The sequence below is a fragment of the Leucoraja erinacea genome, chromosome 10 (assembly GCF_028641065.1).
Source record: "Leucoraja erinacea ecotype New England chromosome 10, Leri_hhj_1, whole genome shotgun sequence".
In the NCBI taxonomy this organism is placed as follows: domain Eukaryota; kingdom Metazoa; phylum Chordata; class Chondrichthyes; order Rajiformes; family Rajidae; genus Leucoraja; species Leucoraja erinaceus.
The window spans coordinates 55,367,048-55,384,215 of record NC_073386.1 but is presented as its reverse complement, the minus strand read 5'-3'; the positions used below and the strand labels follow the sequence as shown (position 1 = coordinate 55,384,215).

The 17,168-nt window shown below is 43.8% G+C and overlaps 1 protein-coding gene across 5 annotated transcripts in view; it reads left to right on the top strand.

The window, feature by feature from the left end:
• The first annotated feature begins 1,827 nt into the window (after positions 1–1,827).
• Positions 1,828–17,168, top strand: part of cdc14ab (cell division cycle 14Ab) — a 95,454-nt gene continuing 80,113 nt past the window's right edge. For 3 of the 5 annotated variants that reach the window (XM_055642367.1, XM_055642365.1, XM_055642366.1), the window contains exons 1-3: positions 1,828–2,014; positions 16,432–16,522; positions 16,808–16,883. In XM_055642367.1, coding sequence (XP_055498342.1) covers positions 1,915–2,014; positions 16,432–16,522; positions 16,808–16,883 — 267 coding nt within the window. In that variant the 5' untranslated portion in view covers positions 1,828–1,914. Of the gene's footprint in view, positions 2,015–15,936; positions 16,246–16,431; positions 16,523–16,807; positions 16,884–17,168 lie in introns of those variants that run through there. The other 2 variants (XM_055642363.1, XM_055642364.1) reach the window with 2 other exon arrangements.

The following is a 17,168-nucleotide window of genomic DNA, read 5'->3' as shown; positions in this document are numbered from 1 at the left end:
CAGACAAACATGTACACTTCCATGCACACACATACATCCACACACATATCCACACATACATTGACACATCCATCCATCCACACATACATACACACTTACATCCACAGATACACGTTTGACAGGTATACACAGACACACACACACAAACTACAGATACTCAAACAATACAACACTTTTAGGGTTACTTTAGGTTAAAGGTAATAGCCCTCATTTGCAAAGGCACCATCGGGGGGTCTCTATCATATATATAGGCTCATTGTAGCTTAAAATGAACACTCATCGAGTAAACATCAGTGCATTCGATTCTTGGTCAGGATGTGACATTTATATCAGAAATAAGACAGGTCTGCCACCCAGCCTGGCACTGCCCCAGTCCCACTCTCCCCACTATGGCAGTCAGTGGGGTTCAGTAAAAGGGGGAACCCAGAGGATCTGTCCTGACCCTTTAATTAGGCAGGTTCATGAGCCCTTAAAACCTGGGACCTCTGCTGCAGTCTCATTACATTTCCTATTAAAGCGACTGGAAGATGCCTTGCAGGACTGTCCCCCAGCCCGGAACTGCCCAGTCCCACTATGGCCGTGACCCCCACTCTGCACACTGGCAGTAAGTGGGGTTCAGTAAAGGGAGGAACCCACAAGAATGGCCCTCACCCATTAATTAGGCTGGTTCAGGAGCAGGACCTCTGCGACAGTGTCATTAAAAAGACACTCACAATTATATACATCATATTATTTTTATATAATATAATTATACTTAATTATATATGATTACAGTCATATTTACGTCATATATATATATATAGGTATAATAATATAGTTTAAATGGACTGCAACACGGAAATAGGCTGCCCATGGTGTAATACGGGCATTTGCCACTAGATGGCGCTTACTTTCCCGATTTCATTTTCTAATTAGTTTAATTAATTAATGTGCAACTTTTGGCAATGACGAGTTATCACATCCTTCTCAATTATATTTCATCTAAATCTGTGGAAATTTCATGTAGTTCGGTGACTTGGGTCACAAAACAATTTTGATGCTCGGCCCACAGCCTAATGAATGTAGGATAAATTATTGATGATATTAGTCTGTTTATAAACAAGGGGTCGGACTTTGCGCTATGGATCAGTTAGATGGAACACGAGATGAGGCTGATGTTCAAACATTTACAATTTGCAGTGACTTAGATCTCAGTGTATGTGTTCCTGCAGTTCCTTTTTATTAAAAAATGATAGACACAAAATGCTGGAATAACTCAGCCAGGCAGCATCGCTGGAACGAAGGAATGGTGGCGTTTGGTGTCGAGACCCTTCTTCAGACTGAGAGTCAGGGGAAAGGGAAACGAGAGGTATAGATGGTGATGCAGAGAGATATAGAACAAATGAATGAACCATATGCAAAAAAAGTAATGATAATAAAGGAGACATGCCATTGTTAGCTGTTTGAGCGAGAAACTGGTGCAACTTGGGTGGGGGAGGGATGGAGAGAGAAAGGGAATGCAGGGGTCACTTGAAGTTAGAGAACCCGTAGTTTTCATATGGGCTCTGTTTTTCTACCTGTCTCTTCTAATGGCTTTCTGTGCATTGATATAACTGGGCCGCACCGTCCGATTTAGGAACATGATTGGTGATCGATTAGCCACAGCAATGCTGTGGAATGCTGTGCTACGTGGAGGTCAGTGGCTCCGCTGTGCCAGATTCAGCAGTCCCCGGGTGCGGGGTCAGCGACTATTTATTTGTTAGTTTCAAGGTACGTGGTTATAGGCTAGAGGACGTCACAAAGCCTCAGCTGGTGCTGAAACTCATCCCTACTGCAAGCTGCCAGGAACCCAAACCTGTACCCTCACCTACCGAAATCCAATGCAGCATGTTCACTTGATTTCATCCATACCAAAGTCCTGAAGCCTGCGAAGGGATGTCAAACCCTTCTAATTGGAATCATCGTCCAGACATGTGGAGCCCCGAACATTGCATTCGATCCGCCACAGACCGTGTTTGGTTTGTTGATATTGGGGGTAGGTTATTTAGCTGAGTGCCGAACTGCCCGCGGATCAATAGTGAAATGTTGAAATACGTGTATTGCAGCCATGCACATACGTGCAAGCGATCTTTTATGGTCAGGATATGCTTACCGGCGGGTTGAGTTAAAATCAACGATGCCAATGCTTAGATTGTGAACTCAGACTATGCAATGAAGTGTTTAATAAATGTACAAATCCAAATGACGGATAGATAAAATATTACAGGAAAATTACAATAAACGAAGGTTGGTCGGTGGAAAGTTTGGAGTTGTCACAGCAGGCAACCAATATTTCTCCCTGTATCTAACACGTGTGACTGGTCCCGCGCAGTATCTCGATGTCAACACTCCTTGTAATGAAATGGGGTTTATTAACCTTTCTCTCCTTCGAAAAAAAAGATGAGTATGCTTTGGGAATTATGTGGAATGACTAACTGAAGGACTGAAGTCTGAAGAAGGGTCTCGACCTGAAACGTCGCCTATTCCTTCTCTCCGTAGACGCTGCCTCACCCGCTGAGTTTCTCCAGCAATTTTGTCTACCAACTGAAGGGCGTCGGTAACTTGCTGCTGAAGGCACTAATCCTGTTTCTATATTTGAACAATTGTCATAGCAGCTTACAGAGAAGTTTCCTGTGACAAGCTGTGGTCACTTTAGTTTGTGAATGAGGTCATTCAAATATTGGTGCTCCACTGTGCTGATAAGTTAACTCCAGGCTGGATCATATGTATACTGTTTCTTTTCAATTGTAATTATAATTTAGCGACCATTGTTAAAATCAACTGTTTCAAACAACCATGGGTATGTCATTAAATGGGCTTGAGGATGACAATGTTTTTTATAAGCAGGGTTGACACCTCCATCAAAATTGTAGTCACTTGTGTGAAAAGAGGAGAATGGGGTTAGGAGGGAGAGACAGATCAGCTATGATTGAATGGAGGAGTACACTTGATAGGCCGAATGGCCTGATTCTGCTCTTATCACTTGTGACCTAAAAGTAGCATGAGAAACGATTTCTCAAGCCAAATCTTCCTGTACTTTCAATTTGAACCAATCTGCCCTTAATGCAACATTTTTATTGTTGTGAAATGGGCCTTGAGATTTCACTAAAAATGTACCTTTTTCCTTTTAGTCAACAGTTTCACAATTGAGAAGTATGTCCATTGTTAATAACCAGGTATACTGTGGCTTAGTTGGTAGCATCCACAACTCTCGATTCTCAGAGACTGTGTCTTCAAATACCACTCCAGATTTGAACCCGAAGAGAGCTTATTTGAAATTCTAGTGTAGTGTACTACTGTTAGAAATTGTGCTTCAGATCCCAGACTCCCCTTTAACGCTGAAGTTGATGTAGAGGATCCAAGATACAATTTCAGGAATGTCCTGAGTGTACAATAACATCTCTTAGCTAACATCACTAAAATAGATTCTCTGGTCAAGAACACGTGTGGGAGATTGCGGTTGTATTTCCCATCTTGAAAAGAAAGTGCCTTGGAACATAATGAGGTTGTGTGCAAATGTAAATCCTTCTAACAGGAATAGAGACTCTGTGATTATATACATCTAGTAATGACATCCAAACAAATATGAATCAGATAACGGGCATCTGTTAGTGAACTCCATTATCAATACTTACCCAAACAAATACTGTATGATCACCATAATACAGGCAAGTGTGCAATATTGAAACACCATCTGATATTAATCTGCATTATGATTCATGAATGTTGGCCATCTATAAAATGTGAAACGTAGTCACTTCTGGTCAGTTTAAGTCACTGTTAAATCAGGTTTCTTTGATAGGATCAATATGACAGACAGAGTTTAGTTTAAAGACACAGCATGGAAGCAGGCGGCCCTTCGGCTCACCAGGCCCACACTGACCATTAATCTCCCGCTTATACCAGTTCTATTTAATCCCACTTTCTCAACCACTCCCTACACATTAGAGGCAATTTTCAGAGACCAATTAACCTACAAACACGCATGTTTTGGGATGTGGGAGGAAACCGGAGCACCCGAAGGGAACTAACGCGATCATAGAGAGAACGTGTAAACTCTATACAGACAGTGCCTAAGGTCAAGATCTAACCGGGGTCTCTGGCGCTCTGAGACAGCAACTCTATGAGCTGTAGCATCGTGCAATCCTTTCTAACTTTCTTAATGTATACTGTAACCTTTCAAAATAATATCGCTGCTGCATATATCTGCTAAATAGATGTTTTCTGGTTTTCTTTCTAATGAATTCTAGATTAAATCTGATGCGGGGGGGGGGGGGGGGGGGGGGGAGACTAGGTTGTGATTAGCATAGCTAAATCTAATGGGCAATCGTAAAATGGGAACCTCATTTTTACTCCAGCAATATTATTTTTATTAAAATCGATAGAAGTAATATTTTTTTATTTGATGTATTGCCAATCTGTTCAGAGTAATTTCTTATGGGAGGTATTCAATTTTTATTTTCCACTCCAACTATTTCTATTCATGTTCCAAATTTGCATTGACTGGTATAACAATTTTTGACAACTCCAAAGCTTTTGGTTGCATTTACCATCATAAATGGACGTGAATATGAATCTCCTTGCACTAATTTCACAATCCAATTGGAAGTGATATTCTGGACAATTTTCCTTTTCATGCCTTATTTCTATCTTTAGATCTCCACTCTTTCCTGATAACTTAGATCTCTTTTGCAAACAAGAGGAAAATGGCCCTTTGATGCATTGCTTTGAATGCCTTATATATTGGTCACTGGAAATAAACACAGCATTTAAGATGCTCATGATCAAGGGAAATAAATTTCAAAACATATCCTTGATCTCTATCCCATCCTGGAGAGAGAACTTACGTCCCAGTCATTAAACTTGTATCCGATAAAGTCAACTAATTTTACATTCAATCTTTTATTTTTCTTCCACTTCTCCCGACAGCTACATGCCTACAATTTATTTTCTGAGAAGTCTTTTTTGTATTCTGAGTAGGGCAATCTAATCTCACCCCTCTTTCTGGCTTCCTCTTTGATCTTTGCCATAGGTATGGTGAATTGCAGGTTTTATTATTTTATATGGTGTCACACATAGAATTGACTATTTGCTACCTCCTGCAAATATCAATGAAGTATTTTTAACCTCCGAGTCTTTTTTCATATTCATGGTGAATGACATTAATTTCAGTACATATTCCTTGAGGGTAGGATTTTCACAGTAAATGGTAAAGACCTCAGAAGTGTTGTAGATCAGAGGGATCTAGGAGTACATGTACACGGTTCGCTGTAAATGGCATCACAAGCAGTCAGGGAGGGTAAAGGCTTTTGGCAGATTGACCTTCATGTGTAAATGCATTGCATATCCAATAAAGTCAACTGATTTTACATGCTAGACTGGGATGCTATATTGCAGTTGTACAGACCTCAGTGAGTCTGCAATTGGAGTATTATGCTCAGTTTTAGTCACCCTCCTATAGAAAATATGTCATTAAGCTGGAAAGAGTTCAGAAAAGATTTACAAGGATGTTGCTCAGACTTGAGGGACTGAGTTATAGGGAGAAGTTGGGCAGGCAAGGACTATATTTCTTGCAACGTAGGAGACTAGCGGATGATCTTACAGTGGGGTATAAAATCACGAGGGGGGAATAGATAGGGTGAATGCACACTTATTCTCAGGAATGAGGAATCAAGAACGCAAAGATGAGGGAAGGATTTAACAGAAACCTGAGGGGAAAGGTTATCCACACAGAGGGTGCTATGGATATGGAACAAGCTGCCAGAGGAGGTTGCTTGAGGCAGATTCAACAACAACATTTCAAAATCCATTGGGACAGATACATGGATGGGACATATGTGGAGAAAGATGGGTAGACATTTGGATTGTAATCTCTGTTGTGGCAGAGGCTGAGGGGAGAGCTGAAATAATTTGACAAAAATGATGAGGCATAGGTAGAGAGTAGACAATCAGAATCTTTTTCCCTAAGGTGGAATTGTCAGATACTAGGTTTGAGTTGAGAGGGAGGAAGTTGAAAGGAGATGTGCATGGCAAGTTTTTATTCATCACAGAGTGATGGGTGAGAGCTTGTAACACGCTGTTTTGGGTGGTGGCATAAGCACATACAATAGTGGCATTTAAAATGCTTTTAGACAGGCACATGAAAGGAATGAGGGGATAGTTGGTACTAGGCAGAAAGAATCAGTTTAATTTGGAATTATAATGTTTGATACAGATATTGTGGGCCAAATTGCCTGCTCTAATGCAATATTGTTTTGTGTTCTTGTTTTACGTTCAAGTGGGATTAGTTTAGATGGGCATATTGTTCGGCAGAGATACGAGTTGGGCCAAAGCGACTGTTTCCATACTGTCCGACTGAATTAGGACATTTCTTCTCACTTTCTGCTAGTCAGTGAGATTGTCCCTAATTCCTATCCTTAGTCTTCCATCTCTCTTTTCTGTTGTCATCTATTCTTTAACTGGCCATGTACCCTTGGTATGCGCCTTTTATCTTTTATACCATATCCATTAACCGACCGTTGTCAGTTCTTTCACTTATTTATTGCAAGTATTTAACACAATTACTTAAAGGCAAATACAAAAGCACAACACGGCAAATGCTGGAAATTTGAAATAGAAAATGTTACATATACACAGAAGGTCAAGAATCATTTATGCAAAGAGAAAAAAAGAAAACACATATTGACTTTAATCTCAACTGAAATCCCGATATACAAAATGTAACCTGATTTATTTAAGAAAGGAGGGAAAAATCTAGGAAGTTACAGACTTGTTAGCCTTATAGAAAGGAAAATGCTTCAGGTTGATGGACGTGGACCTGGTAGATATAGATTTCAGCAAGGCATATTCAACATTGTAGGCTGGTCTGGAGAGATAGCTGATTGGAATGAAAACTGGCTTCATGGAAGGAAGCAGACAGGGCGCACGACATGATGAGACACCCAAATGTCGCCCCTGGATTTTGAACATTCCAAAATCCTGGGGCGACAGGGAGACACCTCGCGTCACCCGTGCGTCACGACCCAACCACGACGCGACAACCTCTTTTCAGGCTGTCGCCAAAAATGTCGCTCAAGTGAGATGCCCTTAAATCCCTCACCCCATGGGAGGGGGAGAGAAACTGCAAAGCCACCTGCCCGCATTTGGTCCACATCCCTCCAAACCCGTCCTATCCATGTACTGTCTCTGTCCCTGTCTTTCTATCTGTCTCTGTCTCTCTTCTTTCTATCTCTCTGTCTCTCGCTTACTAATCCTCATCAGTAGAGCCATCCCCATCATCAAGGACCCCTACCACCCATCACACCACATCTTCTCCATTCTGCCATCTGGGAAGTGGTACAGGAGCATCAGCTGCAAAACCAGCAGGATGCTCCACAGCTTCTTCCCACATGCAATAAGACTGATTAACGGACTGTGTCCCCGCCCCAAATATCGTTCACCAACACATTCAACCTCGTCCATACTTTGACAGTTAGGCACCTGTCAAAGTAAAGCCACTGTCGGTCAGAATGTCTGTTTGTATTCTATTGTAAATTTTAGGCCTACTTTCTGTTTTTAGACATGGTAATCTTAATTTGCTTTTAAAGCTCTATGTATTTATCCTTTTTTACTAACTACACTGAATGGAAACTGATCGAGCAACGTTTTTTCGTTTCCTCTTTGTATGCGAGTACTCAGTGAAAATGATATTAAAGAAATACTTTAGTATACTCCCCAAATTTGTCATCAGAGACTCACCCTGAAATTTGGGCATTGAAGCTCCCCCAATGCTCCAGTGTAGTGCCAAGTAACAGCCATGTTGCTGAAAGGGTTGTTGTGATACAGCATGGTGTTCCTGAAGTCTCACACCAGAAGAGCTACCCAACATCTGCACTCTCCTTGACCTCGTCCTTACCATACCGGCAAGTTCAGCTGAGGCTGAGCGAGGCTTCAGCCGGCTGAAGCCCACCGTCAGATGTTCCCTACAGGACGACCAGGTGACGGACCAGTTACTGATCGTACTGACCCAGCTGCAGCATCTGCCTCGGGACCTCACCCTGACAGTGGCAAGTCTGATGAGAAGGAGCGACTCAGATGACAATTACTTTTAGATGTATTTGAACAGCTCTGTCTTTACTTTGCTTTTCTGTAGTGTGCATGGTTAAGCATATATGTTACCATGGTCCAGGATTTATTGAAGCAGGTTGATCGTACACTGAATAATCCAACCACATTTTTGTTTGGAAGTGGGAAGAAATAATAGAATTGCATTAATTGCAACGTGAAAAAGATCCTCCCATCTCCACCCCTTTCTGCTTTCCACAGAGACCGTTCTCTCCGCAACTCCTTGGTTCACTCATCCCATCTCACGCAAACAACCCTCTCCCCAGAACTTTCCTCAGCAAACGCAAGAGATACAACACCTGTCCTTATACCTCCTCCCTCGACTCATAGAGTCATAGAGTGATACAGTGTGGAAACAGGACTTTCGACCCAACTCACCCACACCGGCCAACAAGTCCAACTCCGAGGGTCCTTTCAGGTTAGGCAGAGGTTTCCTGACTCTCACACCAGAAGAGCTACCAACATCTGCACTCTCCTTGACTCGTCCTTATACCGGCAAGTTGTGAGGCTGAGCGAGGCTTCAGCCGGCTGAAGCCCACCATCAATGTTCCCTACAGGACGACCAGGTGTGACGGACCAGTTACTGATCTCCCAGCTGCAATCTGCCTCGGGACCTCACATTCAAGTCTGATGAGGAGGATGCCTGCTGGCCTACGACTCAGATGACAATTACTTTTAGATGTATTTGAACAGCTCTGTCTTTACTTTGCTTTTCTGTTCCTCGGTGGGAAGAAATAAAGCTTTCCACAGAGACCGTTCTCTCCGCAACTCCTTGGTTCACTCATCCCATCTCACGCAAACAACCCTCTCCCCAGAACTTTCCTCAGCAAACGCAAGAGATACAACACCTGTCCTTATACCTCCTCCCTCGACTCATAGAGTCATAGAGTGATACAGTGTGGAAACAGGACTTTCGACCCAACTCACCCACACCGGCCAACAAGTCCAACTCCGAGGGTCCTTTCAGGTTAGGCAGAGGTTCACTTGCACCTCCTCCAACCTCATTCACTGTATCCGTTGTTCTCGGTGAGACAAAGGGCAGACTGACCCATCGTTCCACTGAACAATTACATTCAGTTCGCCTTGGCCTACACGATCTCCTGGTTGCCAAACATTTTAACTCCTCTTCCCATTCCCATACTAACCTTTCTGTCTTGGGCCTCCTCCACTGTCAGAGTGAAGTTACACGCAAATTGGAGGAACAGCACCTCATATTTCACTTAAGCAGCTTACGACCCAGTGGCATAAACATTGATTTATCCATTTTCAAGTAACCCTGCATTCCATTGTTCAACCCCTCCCCCCTCCCGCCCTTCCTTGATTTGCTACTTGATTTAAATTTGTTCCATCACTATTTTTTCCAGTTCTGTTGGAAGGTCAACTACTTAAAAGGCTAGCAATAAAAAAAGTGCTGGAGGAACTCAGCAGGTCAGACAGCATATGTCGAGGGAAATGGACAGGCATTTTGGGTCGGGACCTTTCTTCAGACTGAAGCAGTTTGTCTTTCGTCCAGCAGTTTGCCTTTTGCTTATGATTCCAGCGTCCGCAGTCTCTTGTGTACCTGAAACATTACCCTTGCTTTTGACTGCACTGCTGTTACCCAATTTGACTATTTCCTGTAATTTATTTTTATATAAAATAATTCTTAATTCCTTTGAAATTGTCCCTGACCTTTAATAATTGTCCCAATCATTAGATGTTTTACTTGTGTAATCTTTCGCTGACTGGTCCCAGATAGTCACTGACATTTGGAGGCACTATGTAAGTAATGAATGATTTAGAAGCTAGTTGAATCTGGGACATTATCCCTCTCGATCTTAGTCCCCGCAGCGGCTGGGCCACTTGGTTCCAGATAACCGAGCCAAGCCGAAATATGTAAGAAGGAACTGCAGACATTGGTTATACACCGAAGATAGACACAAAATGCTGGAGTAACTCAGCGGGATAGGCAGCATCTCTGGGGAGAAGGAATGGGTGACGTTTTGGGTCTAGACTCTTCTTCAAACTGAGTCAGGCAAGTTGGGAGTCCAGAGATATGGAAAGGCAAGCGGTGAAAACCACAGATAAAAGCAGACGTTGATCATCAGGGAAAATGGAGAATGGTACTATGATGGTTATGGGGAAGGTGACAACAGACATACAATCAGTACAATTAATCAGGAGGACAGTGAAACTAGTTGTGGAACGAGGCTGGGGAAGGGACGGAGAGAGAGGGAAAGCGAGAGTTACTTGAAGTTAGAGAAATCAATATTCTTACGGCTTGGTTGTAAGCTGTCCAAGCGAGATATGAGGTGCAGTTCCTCCAATTTGCATTGGGCCCAGGGCCGGATTTACGTATAGGCTTCATAGGCTTAAGCCTAGGGCCTCGAGATCTAGGGGGCCTCCGGCCAAGGCAGGACCTACAGCTGTTCAACTCTGAGCGGGATCCCCTCTCTCTCTCTCTCTCTTATTGTCACTCTCCACCTCCGCCCGCCATCCGTATCCGTATCCGGGCCGCAGGGCTCTGCACTCCGCCCGCTCCTCATCCGCCGGCACGGCAGCCCGCCTTGCACATGCGCACTGCTACGCCCAACACATTCTCCCCCTGTACATGCGCACAACCACGGCCAACTATGGTCTATGGTATATAAACACACTGAACTTTCATCTCCTGTTCTGTATTTTGTTTACATATTCTGTTGTGCTGCAGGAAGCAAGAATTTAATTGTCCTATCTGGAACACACGACAATAAAAATCTCTTGACTCTTGACTTGGACTTAAGCAAAAAAGGGTTCTTGGGGAAAAAAGAGCTACCTTAAATTTAGTTGCATCTGGTTGGGTAACTATGGTAGGGTGAAGACTATTCCATCCTTTAATTGTGCGGGGGAACTCCATGGAGCAGGCAGCATCTCTGGATAGAAGAAATTGGGTGACGTTTCGGGTAGAGACCCTTCTTTAGACTCCCTTTGGTTTTAGTGCTTTTAGTTTAATTTAAAGATACAGCGTGGAAACAGGCACTTCGGCCCACCGAGTTCACGCCGACCATCGATCACCCATACACTAGTTCTATCCCACGCATTAGAGGAGTTAGTCAAGAGTCAAGAGTGTTCTATTCTCTCACGTCCCAGTTAGAACAATGAAATCCTTACTTGCAGCAGCACAATAGAATATGTAAACATGGTACTCTGTAAACAATGTTATAAAGGAGAAAACAAAACGGTGTATATTTATATATGAATATATAACTATATATATATATATGTGTGTATGTGTGTGTATATAATATATATACCACACACACACACAAAAACAATTTCCCTCCTGGGATTAATAAAGTTCTATCGTATAGTATTGTGTGTGTAGGAAGGAACTGCAGATGTTGGTTTAAACTGAAGATAGACACAAAAAGCTGGAGTAACTCAACAAGTCAGACAGAATCTCTGATTTACAAAAGGAAAATATTACATTTTAGGTTGGGTCTGAAATGAACCTTTGGAATGTGGAAGGAATCAAGAGCACCCGGAGAAAACTCATGCGATCAAAGGGAAAAGGAGCAAACTCCATGCAGACAGCACCCATATTCAGGATCAATTCCGGGTCTCTGGCATTTTTGGGCAGCAACTTTATGGCCAATATACTGCCCCAAAGTCTTCAACTGAATTAATACATACAGTAGCTGTAAAGGGGGACATAGCGTCACTTGGAGATTTCAGAGTGAAAATGGATATTTTCTTTTTTTTAGTAACCAAAGTTATCAACGTATAATTTTTTGTGTGTTGGAAAACAAAATATAGTGGCACAGCTGGTAGACTTGCTGCCTCACACGCCAGACACCTGTGTTCGATCCTCGGGCACTGTCTGTGTTGAATTTGCACATTCTCCCTGCAAGCGCGTGGGTTTCCTCCCACATCCCAAAGATGCATTGGCTTTGTAGGTTAACTTGTCTGTAAAATTGCCCCTAATGTGTAGGGAGTGGGTGAGGAAAGTGGGATAACAGAACTTGTGTGAATGGGTAGACAAAAATGCTGGAGAAACTCAGCGGGTGAGGCAGCATCTATGAAACGAAGGAAATAGGCGACGTTTCGGGTCGAGACCCTTCTTCAAACTGGGGGGAACGGGATGAAGAAAGGAAGAGGCGGAGAAAGTGGGCTGCGGGAGAGCTGGGATGGGGAGGAGAAAGCAGGGACTACCTGAAATTGAAGAAGTCAATGTTCATACTGCTGGGGTGTAAACTGCCCAAGCGAAATATGAGGTGCTGCTCCTCCAATTTACGGTGGGCCTCACTCTGGCCATGGAAGAGGCCCAGGACAGAAAGGTCGGATTCGGAATGGGATGGGGAGTAGAAGTGCTGAGCCACCGGGAGATCAGGTTGGTTATTGCGAACCGAGTGGAGGTGTCGCCAAGCCTACGCTTGGTCTCAACAATGTAGAGCAGCTAACACCTAGAGCAGCGGATGCAATAGATGAGGTTGGAAGAGGTGCAGGTGAACCTCTGCCGCACCTGGAAAGGCTGCTTGGGTCCTTGAATGGAGTCAAGGGGGGAGGTAAAACGACAAGTGTAGCATTTCCTGTGGTTGCAAGGGAAAGTGCCAGGAGAGGGGGTGGTTTGGATGGGATGGGACAAATTGACCAGGGAGTTACGCAGGGAGCAGTCTCTGCGGAAAGCCAACAGGGGAGGAGATGGGAAGATGTGGCCAGTGGTGGGATCCCATTGGTAGACAAAAAAGCTGGGGAAAATCAGCGGGTGAGGCAGCATCTATGGAGCAAAGGAATAGGCGACGTTTCGGGTCGAGACCCTTCTTCAGATTGATGTCGGGGGGGGGGGGGGTGACAAACAAAAAAGAACGGAAGAGGCGGAAGACAGTAGGCTGTGGGAGAGCTGGGAATGGGAGGGGCAGGAGGGAGAAAGCAAGGACTACCTGAAATTAGAGAGGCCAATGTTCATACCGCTGGGGTGTAAACTGCCCAAGCGAAATATGAGGTGCTGCTCCTCCAATTTACGGTGGGCTTCACTCTGGCCATGGAGGAGGCCCAGGACAGAAAGGTCGGATTCGGAATGGGAGGGGGAGTTGAACTGCCGAGCCACCGGGAGATCAGGTTGGTTATTGGTAACCGAGCGGAGATGTTGGGCGAAGCGATCACCAAGCCTGCGCTTGTTCTCACCGAGGTTGATCATATGCTGAATAATCCAACCACATTTTTGTTTGGAAGTGGAAAGAAATAATAGAAATTGCATTCATTGCAACGTGTAAAAAGAGTTGAGATACTGTATTATAATTTTGCTGCATGTCATTGTTATATATCATGCCTTGATTGGTGAATATGTTTAGTTTGTGACTTTATTTGAAGCAGAAATAATATGCGAATACTTAATTGAGCATAATTCCGACTGGTAACTACGCACTTGGTCCGAGCACATTATCGCACTCGTCATGCAAGCCATCTTAAATGACCACCTAAACTGTCATTTGGCAACTTAAAAAGCTGCCTAGGTTGCCCGGCTGACAACAGAGAAAAAAAATTAAGTGAGAACCCTGTAAGGTGTATAATATTTTTGACATTGTCATAGGCCTTTCTTACATATCGTAGCAATGTTACAACATTTTGAGATTAAAAAAATCAAGTCTGCAATTTATCCCATCAGATTAAGCATAAAAATAAGTTAAATTTGACACCTAATTCACTTTCATATCTTCAGTATTAAAATATTTATGGTCATTTTCATACTTGGAAATTAGCATCTTGTTCCCTATTGCTTTTCCATTGACTTAACACAAAAGCTGTGATTGAGGACAGCCAAAAGCCCATAACTTTCCTAAAAATTAAGAGAACTGAAGAATTTTTCAGTCATTGTAGATTGAATAATTCTGAAACAAATATGAAACAATCTTACTTGGATGACCTGACAATTAAAGCATATAATTAGTTAGTTACCTAATTGTAGCTAATTACAAAATTCAATTACTAGATCTAAACATAGGTGCAGGGAGGTTCTACTGCTGTTGTACAGGGTATTGGTGAGACCACACCTGGAGTATTGTGTACAGTTTTGGTCTCCAAATCTGAGGGAAGACATTCTTGCCTTAAAGCGAGTACAGAGAAGGTTCACCAGATTCCTGGGATGTCAGAACTTTCATATGAAGAAAGACTGGATAGACTCAGCTTGTACTCGCTAGAATTTAGAAGATTGAGGGGGGATCTTATAGAAACTTACAAAATTCTTAGGGGGTTGGGCAGACTAGATGCAGGAAGATTGTTCCCTATGTTGGGGAAGTCCAGGACAAGGGGTCACAGTTTAAGGATAAAGGGGAAATCCTTTAGGACCCAGATGAGAAAAACATTTTTCACACAAAGTGGTTAGTCTCTGGAACTCTCTGCCACAGAAGGTAGTTGAGGCCAGTTCATTGGCTATATTTACGAGGGAGTAAGATGTGGCCCTTGTGGCTAAAGGGATCAGGGGTTATGGAGAGAAGGCTGGTACAGGATACTGAGTTGGATGATCAGCCATGATCATATTGAATGGCGGTGTAGGCTCGAAGGGCCGAATGGCCTACTCCTGCACCTATTTTCTATGTTTCTATTCATTTCTTAAGAAAAAGTTAACATTTTTAAATAGCCTAAGTGTCCAAATAACATTCACACAAACATTCACAAAAATATAACATGATTTTTAAATCTCATTGTCATGAATTTATAGGCCAAATGGAAGAAATTTAATGTTTAATTCCTGTAAATTAATGGCCATTTAAATCATCTTGCGAGTGGGTTTTTGTGGAATGCGATCGATTGGAACGTTGCGGTTGCAGTGAATTTAAACCCCATATCGGCAGGAAAAACATTGCCGGTTCGTATGGGGCCAAAATCACATTTTCGCCAAGGAAATGTTGATTAAAGTCATGCTAAGAAGCAAGTTTATATGTAAAATACACGACTTACATTATGTTTTGTCCCCTACGTGAGATCCGTTCCGTTGTTGGTGTTGACAGCGTTAGAAGTCGCATTTTTATTTTACACCAGCGATTAAATTGTCCAGCGATTTACTTCCGAGAACAAAAGTCGGAACGATTTTTCTGCAGCAGCTGGCAGGCCGAGAAAATATATCTCGGACAGGCAGGAGAAAACAGCATTTTAATCCCGCCCCCCCCCCCAAAGGCGCCAAAGTCGCGCACACGGCCAGTGGCAGAACTGCAACGCCGCTGAAGGTAAGTATTGTAACATACCTAATGTGACATATACTGTCACAAAGCACTGTAGTCTCTAAACAACCCTTCAGTAATTTTCCTAGCCCTCCATTTCAGAATAATAGTGTTTAAGCCGATAACTCGACACCAGCACTGGCAATAAATAAATAAGCGCAGATTTCTAGCTCCTTATCTCATTGGCCAAGCTCGACTGCAAATCGGTGTAAATCTGGTGGACCATCCTTCCTCTAGTCGTGGGGGTGGGGGATGGGGAGAGGCCTCACAAGTGGAACAACTAGGGCCTCTCTAAATCTGGCCCTGGTTGGGCCTCACTCTGACAGCGGGCCGAGCCGAGCCGAGCATAGCGAGCCGAGCATAGCGAGCCGAGCCGAGCCGAGCCGAGCCGAGCCCAGCCCAGCCCAGCCCAGCCCAGCCCAGCCCAGCCGAGCCCAGCCGAGCCCAGCCGAGCCCAGCCGAGCCCAGCCGAGCCCAGCCGAGCCCAGCCGAGCCCAGCCGAGCCCAGCCGAGCCGACGCCGCCTACAGGCGGACCAACTTCCCCGCTTCTGAGTTTTTGAACGTTCTCGGGCGGTTGATAGGCCAACGGTTGCTACGGCAACGATGGTTAGCGGACACGTGACCCGCTGTTGACTGTGGCCGGGCCGAGGCGGCGGCGGCGGGCGGGCAGGCGGAGCTGCTGGCCGGAGGGAGCGGAGACTACACCGACTACTCTCTTTAAGTTTGGAAGAAATGGCGGCTCCGTACCTTGAGTGCCGCTGTTTGTGGATCCTGCTGAATAACATGTGAAATTGGGACAGTCCCAGGCACACACTGGTCTCGTCCCGGGACGCGCACTTACTTTTCTAGTTGACCCCCCCCCCCCCCCCCGCCCCAGTTTACCGAGCTGTGATCTCTTTAAAATGGCCGAGGAACATGAGCTGATCAGCGCGTCCGAGTTCACCAAAGGTGAGATCGTAGGCTGGAGTAAATGTTGCGGGGCCGGCTACTAATTCCCCAGCGTCGCAGCGTTGGGTATAGTGGCGGGAGGTGGAGGGCGCGGGTGTATGTAATGTATGGATGGATGTGCGGAATGTGCTCACTGCTGATGCTCTCTCCCCACACCCCCAACCCTGTCTTTTTAAACGAATTTAGATCGTTTGTATTTTGCAACTCTGAGGAACAAGCCCAAAAGCACCGTCAATACTCATTACTTCTGCACGGACGAAGAACTCATTTATGAAAAGTAAGTCTGCCGACACGAACTTGAGTTCAGTTTTTAAAGTTTACAGGGTGAAGCCTTAATGGCTGAGTGACGCGATCTCGAGTGAAATCGGGGTCAGAGATTTTCATTATGCGTCTTTATTAACCTGATATGTTATATTTTAATTATTCAAGAACGGCTGTGTGCCTGTTTATTTATATCGCCGGAGAATTGTGGCAGATGGTAATCTTTTCCAATCGTAACACTTGTTTCTCGATAAATTGACTCTCTCCATCACGTACTCGCGTTAGTGAATTATCTTGTCAGTTTTTATGCAGATTTTGGACCACTCAACTTGGCCCAACTGTATCGATATTGCTGCAAGCTTAACAAGAAATTGAAAGTAAGTAATTATGATAAGTCAATAATTGTGTAGAGTTAACGTGAAATTCGTTTTAATATTTACACTCAAGGGAGTGAAATATGATTGAAATGTATTTCAAATTCTGCAGTGGTCAGAACTAACTGAATTTGAAGTGTCTGACTGAACTTCGGGTGGTGGTTAAAGAAAATTGTGAGTTAGTAGTATGTGAATTAGTGATTCTTTTTTTTGGAGGGGGATTGAGGGGCATAATAATATAGACCTTGTGAACTGGATTTGCATTACCTACAGTTATGTGAATAGTGT